Raw genomic sequence first — 18,269 nt, forward strand, 5'->3', positions numbered from 1 at the left:
TGGCAGACTGCAGAAGGAAGGTTGATTTCAGCCTGCAGTCCACCAAGTTCTCATTCAGACGAGCCTGGAGTTGCAGCCACCAACACTAGTTGTTGATGACAAATATTTTTGTGTAGACCATTATGGAAATGAGCTGAGGGATTGACTGTGACTGAACGAGGCTGTATTCTCCTGTTTTTGGCAACCCAGCTGGACTGGGAAACATGCATTATAAAATTGCCATGAAAAAGATGCCATAAAGTCTCTTAATTATCATCGTCACAACTCACAAGTTTATGGCTGGTTTCCAAGTAGCATTCTGGGTTTGCCTGGCAGCATTCCTTCACCTTGTTTTCTGTGTGCCAGGTGTCTATAATGTGTTTGCTTTCACCTGACAAAGATCCCCAGCCCCTTTCAGCTTACATGATGACCAAGAGCAGTAAGGCTGGAGGTTCAGTTTGACTAGAAATCAAGGATGCTCATTCCTAATGCATAACTATAGCTTCCTGAATTTCATGTAACTACAGCTGTTAAAGTGGGCCAGTTCTGTTACATGAAAACCAACTGACTATAGTAACACATCTGGATCTAAGGTTATCACACACCACCTCATTCCATGTTTTACCCAGTCCGCCTCTCCATCAACAGCTTGGTACCTCAATCCCCTTCAATCCCATGATGCATTTTATACTTTATTTTTGCTACCTCCAGATGACCTTATTTAGCTTCAGAGACTTTTTAAACTGTAGGGGTCTGACATAGCCCTACCACCTCCTGCATTGTTAAAGATTCTCCCAAAGCTGAATAAAACTGTCTGCAGATAGGAAGAAGAGAAAAAGAAAGTATAATACATCCTTCTTACACTGACTGCTTGATTTATAAGCATCTGCTTATACAGTCAAAAAGAGTTTTGGATCATTTATACAATTTACGATTTTTTTTTCTTGCACATACGATCGCTTATACTTCTCGTTATATGATAGCTATTTCACTTATATGATTGCTGTGGCCCTTGAATTCTTGTTACGTGCTATTTTTTTCACTTATAAGATCACTATGACGCCTGATTTCTCATTACATGATCATCAAATGTAAAAGATGATACACAATCACTCGGTGCACGACTGGCTTCCAAAAACACATGCCGGTCATAAAATGAGGGCACGCTTTACATCACTGGACTGAGAAGGCTATATTTTAATTCTAGGTTCCAAGGCAAACAAAACTACATGGTCTTTAGAGTAGCCAATATCAAAGTACTGTACTCAGAAAAGTGCTAGAAGGTTACTACATTTGGTCTCAAGCTACCATAACAATACATTATCTTACCAAAGTTATGACGAGATGGGGGATACACTGCCCTTCATTTTTCAGCATTCAGTGCATGGATGAATTCTTCCAGTTTTTCTTGAATTTGTCTCACTCTCTCTGCAAAAAAATAAGGTATATGAAAATTATTAACAAAATTCAGGGAGCAGTTACAATCGTCATCATTATAATCATCATCATAGCTAGTGAGTACTGTACCTTTGGAAGAGCTGGAACTTAAAATATATATATACCGGGTATATGTATACTGTATATATATATACCGGGTATATATATACTGTATATATATGATTATGATTACTACTATTACTACTACCACTACTAACAGTACTACTACAACCACTACTAACACTGCTACTACTACTAATAGTATCACTATTAATATTATCAAAAGAATCACTTACTGAGTTCCTCTGCCAACATAACCCTGCGTCCAGTTAACAGCTGTTCTTTCTTTTCCCGATCACACCCATACTCCTCCAGCACCTCCTTGATCTCCTTCTCAAGGCGCCGAGCTGTGGAGTAACACATTCTATAGTTTATTTGCCTTAACTTGGGCTAGAATATTCTACACTTCATTTATCTTAACTTAGATCAAATGTTCATCCTTTTGCAGCTTATTTTACATAACTTAGTGATGAAAAAAGAGAATATGGTTCTACAAACTTCCCACAGCACTTCTTCATAACTATGGTTCTAAAATTAGCTTGGCAGAAGACCAGTGGCAATGAAGTAAGAAGCAAGAGATGATCATACCTTCCCTGTTCATAACCTGCTGGCGGAGAGCATTGGCTGTAATCTTGATCATCTGTTGAATTCTCCAAAACAGGACCACATCATTGCACTCAACCTGGAATGGCAATGGAGAATAGTAATCATCATCATCATCATCATTATCATCATCATTTAGACAGTGTGAACATCTGCTACAACTTTAAAGCAAATCTATGGCAATTTAACAATGAATCAATGGCAACTTTACTGCAACTTTATGGCAACTTACCCCCAGTTCACCCTCAAGTCCCTGGTGGTAAGCATAGAAGGCTTTGCGGCAATCATAGGCCTTTGCTAGGGCACGACGGAGGAAGTGCCGGCGGTAGACTGGGTGCCATGTCTCTCGGATGAATTCATTATCCACCTCCAGCCCCGCAGACTGAACATTCTTGCGCACGGCTGTGACCTCGTCATATGTAAGTGTGTTCTTGTGCGTCTGGGGAAAGAAGATGGGTAAATACACATGCTGCACACATCAACATCATCGTCATCATCATAACAACTCAACTTCTACTAAAGTACACCCACATTTTGCATGGGGCTTATGCTACATGGACACTAACATCCAATGAATTTCTCTCTACTCGGCCCTTTATCTCTGAGGTCACACTCTGTGGCCTCATCGCAAGTCAGTCTTGCAACTCTACCCTCAATGTTCACACCTCACACCCTCCACACCCAGTTATCATTCACCATTCTCTCCATATGCTCAGACCATCTCAATCTACTCCTCATGACAGCTCCAATATATTCAAATCCCATCCTTCGTCTCAACTCTTCAATCATAATAACTTAAAAACTTCAACGGTTACTCACATAGTCCGTGATGAGTAACTTTTCCAGTTCACTCTTAACAGCAGCTCTCTTCTTTTGGTCATCAGTGGGGTAGCACCAATACAGCCACTGCTCCTTTGTACCTGGACCCATCATCTCCCTATAGGATGTAGCATTTATACTGTGTCAGCGCTCTTTAACAAAGTACAAAGACCAGGAGAGGACTGGGGGATATATTTACAATTTGGCAGCCCCACCACCCAGTTATATTAGTGTCACCACCTGAAGGCATCTCTTCAAGCACCAATATACAGCCACTTCATGCTATCAATCAACATTAGTCCTCAACTTTACATCGTTATCATCATCATCATCATCATCATCTTCGCTCCAGCCTTACACAATCAAAAATGGGTATGCAAGACCAACCTCAAAGTTCCTTCTGTAGTCCCCAGCTTCTCCTTAACTGAATCCTCGAGGAATTTACATGCAGCATCCCACTGCTGCTTGTCACTAACTGAACGATCCTCCAGGGCATTGAGCTGTATCACACGCAGCACATCGGCTGCCTGAGAAGGAGACAGTTAAACAAAGCATTACTAGAATGTCTTTATGCACACTTTTCTTGTTATCAATCCCTCATTCTTGTTATTATTATTACAATTATTATTAGTTATAATTTTTATGAATACAGTATTATCGTCATTACTAATACTTGGCCATGTGGAGAGGATGGAGGGCGAAAGGCTGATGAAGAGAATGTATGTGAGTGAGGTGGAAGGGGGAAGAGGGAGGGGGAGGCCGAGGATGAGATGGAGGGAAGGGGTGGAGAGGTATATGAGAGAGGGGTGTGTGAGTTGGGAGCAGAGCAGTGAAATGGCGGGGGCAGGGTGACGTGGAGGCGTTTTGTTTGTGGCCACCCCAAACGGGATTGAGGCATCTGGCAATAGATAAATAGATAGACTAATATTATTACTGAATCTTCATTATCATTACCTTATCTTCCCACTCATGTCTCCTCATGGCGTCATCCACCACACACGCCTTCAGGTTGTCAAATAGTGTGTCATGGTCCCGTGAGGCCTTGGCGCGCTCCAAGAATTTACGAAACTCCTGCTCCAACGTCTCCCAGCCAACCTCCACACACTTCCTTGGCAGAGTCTGGTCGGCCCATTGCTTCAACTTGATGTCCGCTGTGGTGTTGAACGTGCCTGGGGAATACAACAGAAGGGAGAGCTCAAATATGAATACAGTACTGTAAATTCACCTTTACGGAACATGACACTTGCTCAAACATCGCACTGTGTTATGGAAATTATGTGATACACAAACAAAAGAACATACCGGTACGTAATTTTTTTTTCCAACTTTCCCCGTTGTCACCTTTAACGACAACACTAAGCCCGTCCAAACTTCTTTAAATAGATCTTAAAATTGCCAGACATATATACAGCAAACACAATCACAGCCACACATTATACCATCTTGGTTACTGCTTGGTCATACAGGCTCTTTGTCCCTCTTAAAAAAAAATACTACTACTAATAATAACTGTTCCGACGTGTAATGCATGGATGTCCTAAAAACTGACCTTTGCACCTGACTGGGGCCAAGTGTGGTCACATGTCTCACAGAATCCAAAACAGTTTCATGTAGTGATTGACAGACAGATGGGCAAAATATATACTGTACCTGAACTATCGGTCTGAGCGGCTGGAAGGTAAATATTCTCAAAGACGTAAGTGACGGTCTTTTCCCACAGTCGCGCAGAGAGTGCATCCTCCCACTGCTTGGGTGACACCTGCGACAAATTCACCACCTCATCCAAAATGTCACCCCGTGCCTTCTCAAACAGTTCATCACGGTCCAGCTCACGTGTCCTTCAGCAGTAACAAGAAGTATATAGTACAGTAAATACAAATCCACCACACTCCTACAACCAACTTCAGAACATTAATACTGCCAAATTTGCATATGTTATCCAGCCAGAAACAACAGTTTGTATAGAGTTCATTCATAAATCCTACATATTCTATTAAGTTCACTTATAAATCCCACATCTTACTACATCTGGATTGCCAATACCACTAACCTAAGCCACATCCACACCAAATGCTTGCTGACTGCAGGTGGGAGTTCCACATCACTGTAACCCACGGAGATTTACATCTGCACCCATCCACATCCAGTGGGAGTAGTAGTACGGGTTAAAGCGATGAAATACACCTGTTTGTATCCAGTTCTGTCCAGTGAGGCCACTTGTATGGGTTACAGCAATAAAAAACTTTGGCCCACACCCACCCAGGCTAGTATGCAATGGGTCTGGATGAAGCCAAAATGTGTGAGCTGTGCTACAGGTCTAATGACTGACCTTGGGAAGTTGTTTTTCCACTCTGTCTCCAGGTTGAATCGTGTGGCCTTAAACGCATCTGCCTGCTGCTCCACCGTGTCCCTCACCATCTTCCAGAAACATTCAGAAACAGCCAGACTCAGGTTCCTTGTTGTACACTGGTGGCTGCTCACTACACCACCCCTACACAGAGAAACAGGGTTACAAAATGTCACACCTGCCCACTAAACCACCCCTGTATATACTCACTAAACATATAAAAATAAAACATACATTAAATCAACTTCTCAGCCTCTCTCTCTCTGTCTCCTTTTTTTTTCTTCCTAACTTACTTGAAAATTCTGGAGCTCCTGAAGAAAGATTCCTCATAATCCTTAATAGTTTGTATTGAGTCTTCTTTACTGCCGCGTCCAGTCACCACCGCAAAGTACCCCAAAGCTCGCATTGGGAACAGCTTGCCAGCTAGGATTTTGCGTATCTGTGGGTGAAAAGAGTAATGTTGCGAGATGAAGACTTTATGTGGTATGGAGGAGAGTGGAGCAGTATACACTGGCAAAAGAAACTAAAGGAAGAGGAATGCTTGAGACAGTGAAGGAGGACGAAAAGGAGTGTTAATGAGAGTAAGAGAGGAGTGTAATGATGGTAGAGGGAGACCTTATATGGCATGGATGGAAACGGTGGATGAGAATAGTATTTTGGTGAGTGGGAAGGCAGAGGAATAATAATAACACTGTAATAACAACAACAATAATAATAATAATAATAACAACCCTCCTCACCCTGTCTGGATTTGTCAGGTTTTCCTCTGCCATATCAACTTTAGTCAGGACGAAAATGGTACGCTTTCCGCCAGGGTCCATCTGGCTCACGAGATCCGTAACGTTGGACCTCTCAGCATCAACGGATCCATCTTGGATACAGAGAATGATGGCATTGGGGTTGGACATGTACTGCTCTGAGATGGTCCGAATGGCATCACGGGTGTCAGATGCCATGTCAGATGTTACTGTCTGTACAAGATGAAACAAGCAAGGTATGTTACTAATGAAGGCCTTTGAGAGAGAGTCTAATTTACAGAAGAACACATTCATACAAATCCTACATTTGAAGGCACAACTGACTACAGTATAATTCAGACAATATCATGCTTCTCTGTATAGTAATAAATGAACTATCAACTCACACTGATGATGCCAGGGAGATCAACCAATACCATGCGCTGCAGTCCGGGTCCCTTCACAGTCATTGATATGACCTCATGGCTCACCGTACGACCCGAACGCACACTGTTGCGCATACGAAGCTCCACCTGTTGGCACATAAGTGAGAGAAAATGGAGAAGAGGTAAGAGTGTGGTAGATATATCAAAGGTATGGATGACACATATTCTGAAGTTGTGCTTATGCCTTACAGTGAAGATATGGCTTCAATATGCGGGTATAATCTCTTTTGCTGGAACAATTTAGGAACTGCAAAATTAAAACACACTGATTAAGATGCTGTTGTCACCTCAAGTTCATATGGATAGAGAAGCTGCCCTCCTGCAATCCACCATCCTCGTTTCAGGGGGTATGGAGGGGACTGAGGGATGCTGGTACAACTGTGCAGCTGGCTACATCATCTGGTTATACTGGTGCCAGCACGTGAAGGTGTCCCTATCCAGCACCTTTATAACAGAAAAGTAAACCCACCTCTTTCCGCAGTTCTGCCAACTCGGACTCTTTGGTGAGGTCAAATTCCCTGGTGGAGTCTTTAAAGGAGGCAATGTGGTAGGGCCCCTCACTCAGAGTCACCATCACAGGCGCTCGCGTCATCATCTCACCAGCACCACGAGGGAAAATACGAGCCTGCCAAAGACGAGGGGTTGTATGGTTAAAAATATATAATCATCTTCACTGTAACTCTTGCTCTACCCCAAAGACAGTGAGATAAAAAAGAAAATGAAGAAGTAAAGAAGAAAAAAGGAAGCATTATACTGTAGGAGGTATTATCATGTAATGGAACTGGACCAATCTCACAACTTATGTTCTATGCTTTGGTTACATGAATTTAATAAGTCTTAGTCATGAGGCAGGAATGAGTCATTTTGGATACTAAACTGATCCTCCACTCTCACTACACCTGGCCATCAACCAAGTCGGAAGGGGTTAGGAATCTTTATCAGGCTAGAGTAAATGCTCTATAGTAACCAAGGAGACTCATTCTTACCTTATAAGTAAGGTTCATCGAAATTCAAGCAACCACAACGTGGTATTCATGTTATGGAAGTGGCCCAGTTCCATCAGGTGAAAACAAATTGACTTCAGTTACCTGTGCAACCATCTCCAAGACAGAGGTCTTTCCGGAACTCTGATCCCCCACCACCACCACACGAGGCAGATGATCCTGGGTGTCGTAGCTGCTGTCGTAGTCACACAGCTCATCAAGCACCTACAAACACACAAATACAAACTTTACCACCAGAAAATTGAATAAATTTTGGAACATAAATACACATCTTACCACCGTAAGTTCAATAAATTCTGTATTAGTATTAGTATTAATAGCTGTTCCTCCATGACCTTCTGAAACATCAACCCAGTAGACTGCAGGTTGAAGCTGCCCTACTCTGACAATTCACCATATCTCTTTTAGAGGACAGGAGAGGAACTGAGGGACATTTATATAAATCGACAACAGCAATACCATGCTACATTGGTGCCATGTGATGGCAACTCTCTCCAGTACCACAAGAAACTTGATACATTAACTGCACTGTACAGGACTTCATTTTTCTCTTTTATACATTCTTTTGACCACATTAATACCTACCTCAGAGTACATATCAATCAGGGACTTCTTGATCTTTTTTTCATGTGAGGCTGATTTTTCACCCGCCTTCAGCATGAGTGAACGCCGTAACTCCTTGTTCTCTCGCTCTAAACGTTCAACTTCCTTCTGGTACTTGAGCTGAACTTGCATTAACTCCTCCTGCAAGCTCTCGTATTTCTCACGGATGGTCTCTGTTGAGGTAGAGTTAGGAAAGGTAGTAAATACAGAGGAGAGCATGAAGGAAAGGAAATTGATGGAAGGAAGGAAGAGAAGAGTGGAAGGATGGGAATGAGTGACATATGAGACTGATAGATCAAAGAACATAACCAAATGGGGCTGGTGCTTCCCAAACCCCACAGGAAGTTGGTGCACTGCAGGAGATGGTCAACTTCAGCCTGCAGTCCACCAGGTTCAAGTCTACAGGAGACTGTACCATTCAAGGCAACTGTGGCAGTGAAAACAAAGGAATGCGAATGGGAAGGTAGATATTTTACCCCTGACCACCCTTTGTGTTGGGAATAACAGCATAATGAGAGAAACAAACTTCAACCACCCTTCAGCATAAGACCTGGTTGGAGTGCCCTAACTCACTAGACCACCAAGCATCTACAAAGTCGGTGATGGCAATGAGACTAATGTACTACATCAGCACACAGCATCCTTGATCTCATTTCACATACAGTATACCAACTGGTACACAGAGATGGAGCAATGGGGTGGCAAGGAATATGTGAGAGAGGGGGTGTATGTTGGAGATAGGGCAAATTGATGGCAGAGGACAGGGTGACGTGAAGGCAATTATTCTGTGGCCACCCCTTTCAGGATTAAGGTGTCTGGCCATAGACAGACAGTATGCAACAAAACAGTTGCATCATGTATTGCAGGAGGTAAGAGTATAAAAAAAAAAAAAAAATGCATTTAGTACATTCCACCTGTTTGTACATCTGTCATTCAGATTCAAAATACTAAACCCAGTACAAACTTGCAGGCAGTACTGTACATGTACTGTAATAAATTTAACTGTCATTGTGTGTGACAAGTATATCAATGCATTTCAAGTCTTTACTGAAGTCCTCTTGCAGCCTTTTAAGCATGATCTAGGGCAGTATTCTTGTCCAGTTAGGACACTTACTAACACCTTTTCTTTTCCAGTTTATTTTTCATATTGCCTCTTAATGTTGTATGTTATCGACATCATTTTAATACAGTAATGGACTGCTTAAAGTACACACAATGGATTATTAACATGCAGTATGCAGAAATAGGTGTTAAACAGCCTCATTAACCAATGAAAATACCACCACTACAGTTTATTCCAAAATTAAAATTACTCTTGGCCATGAATCACACATATCCACACTTCCCGATACTTCCTTGCTCTTAACTCTCATGCCAGGTGATGCCTTCATGTGGAGGGACTGATATGACTGGGTGCCGGTGCTGACCAGTTATACAAACATCCCTCAATCCCTTCCCTATTCCCTGAAGAGGATTGTGGAAAGCAGAAGAATGGCAGTTTTGGCCTGCAGTCCACTGAGTTCACATTCAGATGAGCCTGGGGCTACTACTACTCTAACTCCATCAACTGTCAGAGCTATAGTTACAGATGCTGGGATTAGAGTGCGGGAGTATGGGCAAGTGTGGACAGGTGTGTCATGGCCCAGTGTAATCCTGATTTGGAACGAATGAACTAAACTAAACTATCAAACCTCCCCCACAGTTAATCAAGACAATTTCAGAACAAAACCAAACAATTAGTCCCCAAACAGTTAAGTCTAAAGCATAGGCCCTCTTGTTTTTCCTGCTTTCTTAGGATTTTTAAACTGTTTTTTTTTATTGTTTTCTGCTTCTTTCCATGTTGACAGTGCACTGATAGTGTTGTCAACCTAGCCAAGCCTATGCAATGTGAGAGGCATACATAGATCACGGTATTTTGCCCTGTGGAAGAACACGGTATCCTCCATCTCCCAAATAAAACATCGTCCCCATCATACTTTCATCTTACAGTGGGTGTAGAAAGTAAAGGAAATTAAAATACTGTACAGTAAAAAAGACATTACTGAGCATCACTTAGGTTTTCTAAGTAAAGTAACCTAACATAAAAAAAAAAAAAATGATGCTGTGCTTTCTTTGAGGGTTGGTCAAGGTATAACTGATGATTTCTATGAACTGAAAGCGAAACCAGATGCCAATACCAGCTAATTACTGTACTCCCAACAGTTGCTGGAAACTGCTAGGAAAAAAAGAAACATCCGATACCTAATAAAATAAGTGAGTTTCAAGAGTGTAAATACAAATTCACAGTGTATAAAACAGAAAAAAAGAAGAGGACCTATGCTGTGGGGAAAAAAAAAAATCATCAGCACCATCTGGATCTCCTTTCCCATCCTAGGGCAGGGTGAGGAGTAGCAATGTCCAGACAGCCCAAATTTGCCCAATTAAATGGGCCATGCTTCCATTCACTCATCATTCATGCCCCTAAATAATAAAGTGATGGTTACTGATAGAGAAGATGACTCCCAGTGTGATGCTACAGTGAATGGAATTGGTGAGAGAGTTCAAATACCTTGGTACAGTGATAGAAAAAGAGAGGAAAATGCACAAATGAAGTGGAAAGTAAGGTGACACAAGGAAGGAAAGTAGCTGGTGCTATGAAAGCCTTGATAAGAAACAGAGGCTTGAGTGTTGCAGCTGTGCGAGGCTTACATGAAGGAGTGCTAGTGCCAACTTTAAAATATGGTTGTGAGACTATGACGTGGCATGAAAATGAAAAGTCAAGAGTGAGAACAGTGGAGATGGGACTGCTGAGAAATGTATGTGGTGTACACAGAGTGGATAGGATACAAAATAATGTCATTAGTGAAAGATGTGGAGTGAGGAAATGTGCGTACACCAGAATCGAAGACAGTGTACTGAGATGGTTGGGTCATGTGGAGAGAATTGATAACAATAGAGTGGTGAAAAATGTATATCAAAGAGAATTTGCAGGAGGGAGGAGGCAAGGTGGGCCAAGAAGATGGTAGAGTGATATGGTGGACGAGTGTGTAAGGAAGAGAGGTATGGGAGTTGGTGAGGCTAAGGGACTGACAAGAGATCAAGCTGGCTGGATAAATGTAGTGAGAAGAAGTGCATGATTAGGGATTTGGCACCCCTTTTTAATGTGACAGCGTTTGGACTGACTCTATCGGCTATGTTTATGTGAAGCTACAGAATGTGGCGAATGTTTTGACGTATCAGACAGAGCCAGGATTCCAGAGGCTTGAATGATGAGTGAATGAAAGTGTGGCCCATTGGACTGTGCAAACTTGGGCTGTTTGAACGCTGCTACTCATCATCCTGTCCTAGGGTGGGAATGGAGGTCTGGATGATGATTAAAAAAAAAAAAAAAAATCTTTCAGCACAGCACTAGTTATGCCTTCTAAATAAGGTTGGAGCACAAAAAAGGGATGAAAAAAAAATTCCATTATCCATTAAAAAAAAAAGAACTAGTCTACATTACAATAAAAATAATAACACCTTTAGACAAATCAGCAGCTTTGCCTCCTGATTAAGTACACTGCAGAAAAAAAAAGAACAAAATAAAATAGATCCATAGGGTGAAAAACAGAAAAAAACAAAGAGGACCAATGCTCTAGCTTATCCTCTAAGTGCACAAAGCTTGCAGCCCCAGGACCCGCGTATAAACAAGACTGACCGTTGGAATGGATTTTCTTTTTCAAATCATCATAGTCACAGGCCAGGTTGGAAAGCTCTTTGGTCTTTTCTTGAAGCTCAGCCTCTACTTGGGTCAGTCTTAAGCGGAGCAGGTCTGCAGGAGGGTCGGTCCATGGAAAACAATAGCCAGCAGCCCTTAATATATGTACTTATATACTAACTTAACTGTACAAGCCAGCCTCTCAAACTCAGACAGCTGGCAGCCCTTAAGACACAAACCCATACAACTTAACATTTAAAACTACTGTACAGTCAAACTCACATAATGAAGCTTGGGATGCTCACTAGGATGACATGCTGACTACAGTACAGATTTTAGTAAGAAAAAAACAGACTTCTAGCTTATGCTATAAGATTGCTGTTTTAATGAAAATTGTGCAATATAACTGCCCTGATTTAGTGAACTGTAAGCAATAAAAATGCTCTGTTTTAATTAAACTTAAATCCTCAAGCTGTTCCCTGCCTCTGTACCTATGATGTTTTGCAACACATCTCTAAAAGACTTAGTGGACCATCTTCCCTTGGCACAACAACACAGCTCTTTACATCACACATCTGGAAAGGGATGCTTTCATGTGGCAGCACTGATACAGCCATGAAGCTATAGATACAAACTATCTACCTTAACACAGAGGCATAGTTTGCATCAGTAACACACACAATCGATTACTGAAGTGAAATGTGCTGAATTAAATGCTAAAGAGAAAGGTGTTACAAAATCTCTAAAGCTACAATCCCCAAGGACAGAAGAGTTAGGAGAAAAACATCTCATTACCTAATCATCACTGCCGTTGCTATGGCTTCTGGCCCAACTGAATGTGAACCCAGTGGACTGCAGATTGGAGCTGCAGTCCACCATTCTGCTCTAAGAGGGAGAAATGAGGGATGTTTAAACAACAAGTCAATGAAACCTCCTGGTACTACCAGTGCAACCACATGAAGGTATCCCTTTCCAATACCACCCTATTAAAAAAATAAATAAAATGATAATAAAAAGAGAGAAAGAAAGAAAGAAAAACAGAATGAAGGAAGGAAAGAAAATAGATCTCCCACATAACCTACCTGCCTTCTCCCTCTCTTTCTCAGCTGTCGATCCCATTGTGGTGAAGGACACTGCATGCTGTTTGAGATCTGATGAAAAGTCTGAAAAAACAACATTAGTGACTAAAGTTCATTTGCCTTAACTTGGTGTGGATGATGGACACTCTACAGCTTATTCCCTGTATTTCAATGGCAGAATCACACAATACAATGCATTCAGCCTAGCATAGGGTCCCTATGCTCCTGATGGGGCTATACAGGTTTGGATGACGGATACATAAACATAAATATATCCTATCAGCCAACTATCAGCAACACTAGGCAATGTCTTTGATCATGCATTTTTCTCCGTACAATATCACCTTCAATGACGAAAGAGCAGGTATTGCTAATGAGGTCATAATGATAGAATTACTGTATATATAAACAAACAACATAATCCAAAGATTTTTTAGGTGCTTTAAGGAAAATAGGTGGAACAGCATACAGTGTCCTGGAAAAATATGTATATAAACTTCAGGAAGCTGTTGTTGGGCTAATTTTGAGTACTAAAACCCATATCACCATGGGTCCAATTCTCCTCATTACGAAGTTACAATTACTGATGATGCTCAGGGTGAAATTCACCTCCCTTATAATTCACCCATAAGGCTAGCAGTAACAGAAGCTCCATAACAGCTGAGAATTGGATTAATGCTGATATAGCATTTTTCACTTAGCTCAAAAATCTGCTCCTGAAGTCCAGCACACACTTCCCAGGCCACCAAATAAAAAATAACACTGCATGACCAACACAACGTCCTGTTTTGAGATGTGTGCAGAATGCAAGACTTTCAACTGTAAAGTTATAATCTGATAACAGATGTTTAATGCTTCTGGGAGTAATAGGACTAGTGTATTTGCTGCTTCATGCAGTCTTTGATGAAAAGAGAGCTTGTTTACTGCTCAAAGTGTAGATTTTGTTGATCCCAATGCACTAATGTTAGAAGATGGTGGCACACACTTTTAGCTCCAATCCTAAGGTGAATTTTTAAAAATAATCAGTCACTATTAACATTATCATCACTGAATAACTGCTGAAAAGTGCTTTTAGGGAAGGGTGAACATCTTAAGTGTATAATTACTGTGCTGCAAATTATGATGAAAAGAAAGTTTTTACCAAAAGGCGCTGAGAGAAAAGTGGTAAATTGTGAAAACCCCAAATCTTTTAAATTAATATAGATCCTTCCCAGTGACACTTTTTAGCAAGTGCTACTGTCTCATAAATTACATCAATCTTGAATTCTACACACCTTCAGCCAATGAGGTGAGGGAACTAGCCACCCCCGACAGTGTAAGGATTTCACCTGGAGAAGGGAAGGGAAGTGAACATGTGTGGGTGAGGAATGTGGTCATGACAGACAAAAATGAAAAAATAACGTACAAGTAACACAGCTCCTAATTAAGGACTGGCTGGAGTATCAGTATTATTGTTTTACAGTGTTTGATTAATTCTATTTTACAATAAAAAACATATTGCACAGTCTTGACAAATTTAAGCCTTAATTAAGCTGGATACCTGCTGTACATAGGGTGGTCCATGTACAGTATTATGCATCCCACTTCTTATGTGTTGAGGGAAGAGCTCAGGCAGTGGTAACACTATCTACCCTGCATTATATTCACTTCCCATAACCCCTTTATTCCTTCATATTATCTTCTCTTTACATCCACTGATAAAAGGGTTGATAAATAGCTAATTCATGAAGTGGCTGAAATGTTTTCACTCATCATAGCGGCAAACTGAGCCATCTCCACAACACACATGACAGCAATATATGGGATATACTGTATATATAGACAATTTTTTATTAAAGTCAGGGATGAGGTCAAAAATAATACTAAAGTACTTCTTCCATACAAATGTTACTTCATCATCACTCCATCTTGTCTTTCCCAACCCACAGGTTGGGTGAGGTATCATCTAATAAATAAATAACTACATAAATTAATAAACAAAACTTATAGTGGGAAAAAATAATCAACAGATACACTCAGTTACCAACAACATGCTGAGCCACACACTCATACACTCACCATGCAAGTCCCAAGAATCTCAGCTCCATTTCACAGGTACACTTTCCACATGTAGCTTCATAATTACCAACCAGACAGAATCAATCCAACAACTATTAACAAAAAGAGGAATGCCAAACTCATCATGCACTCCTTCACACAAAATCCATCCAAACAGCTTCATGACGCTCACCATCGGAAAACAAAGATGAGCTATCTGCTTTCTCCTCCTCGGCTGCTCTGATGGCATCGTCCAACCTTTGTCGGAACCACAAGACCAGCTGGTTGTACTGTTCCTCACCTGCCTCCTTTAGTTTGGGGTCTGTGAAATTGGCACATTTGAAGTTTTGGATTGTCAAGAATAGTTCATTCATTATTAACTAGAGTTTTTCATCTTTTTGCAACATATTTTTCATATCTCCTTGGCAGAATATGGGAAGACTAAGAACTGACAACCTTTCAACAGAAACTATTTGTGACTAGCAACATATTCCAGTGTTAATCTCTTCTTATAGCTCAACATTCAATATGAAATGATGGTAACACAGAATAATTAGGGGGACATATGTCCTCAACAAGTTCCAGCAAGTTTATCATATGGTAGGTACCTGAAATTTAGCACTTTACCAGTATACCAATTCATTTTTCACTAATCAAAAAGCTTAGACAGAGTTTTATTCAACCAGAAAAAAAGAGCAACTAATCAATCAGTACAGAAAGTCTCCAGGCCCATGACTGGCACCCTGCTCAGAGCTGTGTTTACTGACTTTGACAATGTCTGTGTCATTTTACTTGTATGCTTTCAAAGAAGTCTACCTTGAAGAGGTTTTACTATACTTCATCCATTTTTTCACCTAGAGTGAAATCCGGAACAGCATCTTTAATTCTGTCCCGAAAGGATATCAATGAAGACCTGATGGCGTCCATGTCTTCTTGGCTGGGCATCAGGTCCTCTAGGAACTTTGTATCAGGCAGTGCCTCCTTCCACTGCTCGTATGTCTGTGGGGTATGACAGGTTATGCTAGGTTAGGGTTAGGGTGAGATAAGTTAGGCTGGGTGTACTACATCAGTATACAGCATAAAGGTCAAACTCTGATCTCCTTACATGCATCAAAGAACTGCTCTATTACGGGAAAAGTACAATATTCAAGTGTAACAGGGGATCTTAATATAACTACAGTATTATTAAATACAGTACTGTACTGTAATTTTCTATAATACTTATTGCATACCTTAGCAAGAGCACTGCCACCAGCAATGCTCCCCCCCAGCAGGAGATAACGAATCTTCAGTGCCCCCCGCAAGACTCGAGCAATGACCATACCAATGCCTCGGGCCGGCATGGCATAATTGGGGCCAGAGATACGTAGCAAGGGGCTTGGCATTGACCGCAGGGATGAGTAGTGTCGTATAACTGGCACCATCTACAAAAGAAATGGTATCAGGTAAATCATCATCATCATCATCAGTTCAGGTCAGCATCAGCATAAGTTTTCCATGTAGTGAGCGTCAGATATGTTCACTTGATAGTATTCCTTCACTCTGCTGTTTTCTGCACCATCCCTCCAGTAATACCAATACAATAAGCATCAGCAAACATCACCTTACACAAAGAAATATTCTGTATCTTATTCAGACTACCATATATCACTTTGGGAGAGAGAATCTGAACTGTGAGGGCTTAATTTAGCTTGAATGGTGAGTGAACAAGAATGTGGTTCATTTGCTAAGGTATGATGCTGATTATTTCTCCCTCAATTTTTTTTCTTGCTCCTCAGACTCATCACACCCTGTCCTATGGTGGGAAAAGAAGTTAGGATGATGATAATGACAGTGACAATGATGATGATGATGATGATGATGATGATGACTAAAAAGGTGAAGCTGACGACAATGATGATAATTACAAGGATACAGCAGGCACTTACAGAAGGATCCTTGCTGCTTTTAAGTTTCTGCCTAGCCCATCTAGACTGGTTCACCCCCACTACTCGCACCACATACCTGTAATAACATGAAACAGCATAAATATTTACTAAACAATATAGATTACAAAACTACTGCCCCCTCCCTAGAAAAAAAGTAAAAAAACTGCCGATCTGATCTGGTCCCCTCTGAAGCGCAGGGATCAAAAGGCTATGAGACTGACCTATGCTGATGATAGTGTTCACATAAATAATATATATATATAGATAGATATATAGTATGATAAATAATTAAATGCATATATTAATCTACCTATCTATTGTCAGTGGTCTTATTCACATAAAGGGTGGCCACAAACAAATTGCCTCAACATCACCCTGTCCTTAGTTATTTGGCTGCCCTCCCTCCAACTCACACCATCCTCTCATATATCTTTCCATTCTATCTCAACCTTGGTCTCTCTCTTCCCCCCTTCCCCTTTCTCTCCATCTCATTCGCATATATTGTCCTAAAATAAAGTAAAAGAATTCTGTAACGATAAAAACCCTAGCCTCTGACTTGAACTACAACCTGTATGTTTCCTCATAAACCACAGTGTGTTCAGACCTGAGAGATCTACCACCATCCCTCCAAGGGTCTATAAAATATGTACCCCACTATACTGTATTGCTAAATTAAATCAACTGGTGTAATAATCATCCCAAATACTTCAAGAAGCAGATAACAGTGCGACATGGAATTCCTGGCTTTAACTATAATAGCAATGCTGTTATTCCATGTAAAAAGCTTTAAATTTATTATTGTCACTAACCCGTATCTTCCTTTCAGTAATTTAAGCATTTTCCACAGTATAAATGTAATAACACATCAGTAATTGATCCCCAAGAAGCCTCAGCCGATCCCAGCAGCTGACGGCCGGAGCATTAAGTTAAAACAGGATTCCATTATATATTTTTTATTAAGATATCTCAAAAGACTCAACTTTACAACAATATTTTTAGCTTACTTAAAACAATATATATTTCTCTAACAAAACCTAAGTCGATTACCTAGTTTCTATTTTTGTTTAAAAGTGAAAAGCAATATATTCACAATTATATGAGTGCTAACTACTGCTTGGATAGGCTGGATTCCTGCTTTATTTGTAAATATAAAGAAAGGTACTACAAACAAATCAGATAAACAATCATACAAAGTGGAAGCTACTAATAAAAAATAGTTGTCAGCAAAGCAATTCATTTATAAAACTTGATAAAGCTTCTGGTTGACCTTATTTCTCCTTCCTATTGTCTTGTGTGGTATTTTCCTTGGGTGCAGTTTTGATGAGACTCCATTACAAGATAAGTAAATAAGGGCAGACAATGTTACGTGTTTCTGTAAAGCTAATCAACTGCATATCTTTTAATGATAGTTCTCCATATCAATTAAAGTTAAGAATATTCATGATACAATCCATTATCATTCATTCTTTCCTATGAGAATGACACCACAGACACGTCTGCTACCAGGCATACCA

At 40.6% G+C, this 18,269-nt stretch overlaps 1 protein-coding gene across 1 annotated transcript; it reads right to left on the reverse strand.

The window, feature by feature from the left end:
• Positions 1-1,325: 1,325 nt before the first annotated feature.
• Positions 1,326-17,593, reverse strand: Opa1 (Opa1 mitochondrial dynamin like GTPase). Its single transcript, XM_080282902.1, has 23 exons — positions 17,565-17,593; positions 16,756-16,831; positions 16,060-16,251; positions 15,682-15,826; positions 15,021-15,149; positions 14,065-14,118; positions 12,794-12,874; positions 11,712-11,825; positions 8,018-8,208; positions 7,517-7,636; positions 6,898-7,053; positions 6,390-6,515; positions 5,986-6,216; positions 5,539-5,684; positions 5,228-5,389; positions 4,549-4,736; positions 3,853-4,067; positions 3,286-3,425; positions 2,899-3,016; positions 2,312-2,518; positions 2,065-2,158; positions 1,713-1,823; positions 1,326-1,407 (listed from the first exon to the last, which is right to left on the reverse strand). Exons 1-23 carry the CDS (start codon positions 17,591-17,593, stop codon positions 1,343-1,345), a joined length of 3,090 nt encoding a protein of 1,029 aa, XP_080139028.1. The 3' UTR covers positions 1,326-1,342.
• Between the last annotated feature and the right edge of the window lie 676 nt (positions 17,594-18,269).

Source organism: Coenobita brevimanus, chromosome 12 (assembly GCF_032717465.1).
Source record: "Coenobita brevimanus isolate Jiangsu-jjx chromosome 12, ASM3271746v2, whole genome shotgun sequence".
In the NCBI taxonomy this organism is placed as follows: domain Eukaryota; kingdom Metazoa; phylum Arthropoda; class Malacostraca; order Decapoda; family Coenobitidae; genus Coenobita; species Coenobita brevimanus.

Bases quoted from the DNA above. Each gene is read 5' to 3' on its own strand.
- Opa1 (XM_080282902.1), bottom strand. From the start codon at position 17,593: ATGCTTAAATTACTGAAAGGAAGATACGG. The intron at 5,390-5,538 runs GTAAGTTAGGAA...TTCTCTGTGTAG, and splicing joins AGGAGCTCCAGAATTTTCAA to GGGTGGTGTAGTGAGCAGCC. The intron at 3,017-3,285 runs GTTGGTCTTGCA...TACATCCTATAG, and splicing joins ACTACAGAAGGAACTTTGAG to GGAGATGATGGGTCCAGGTA.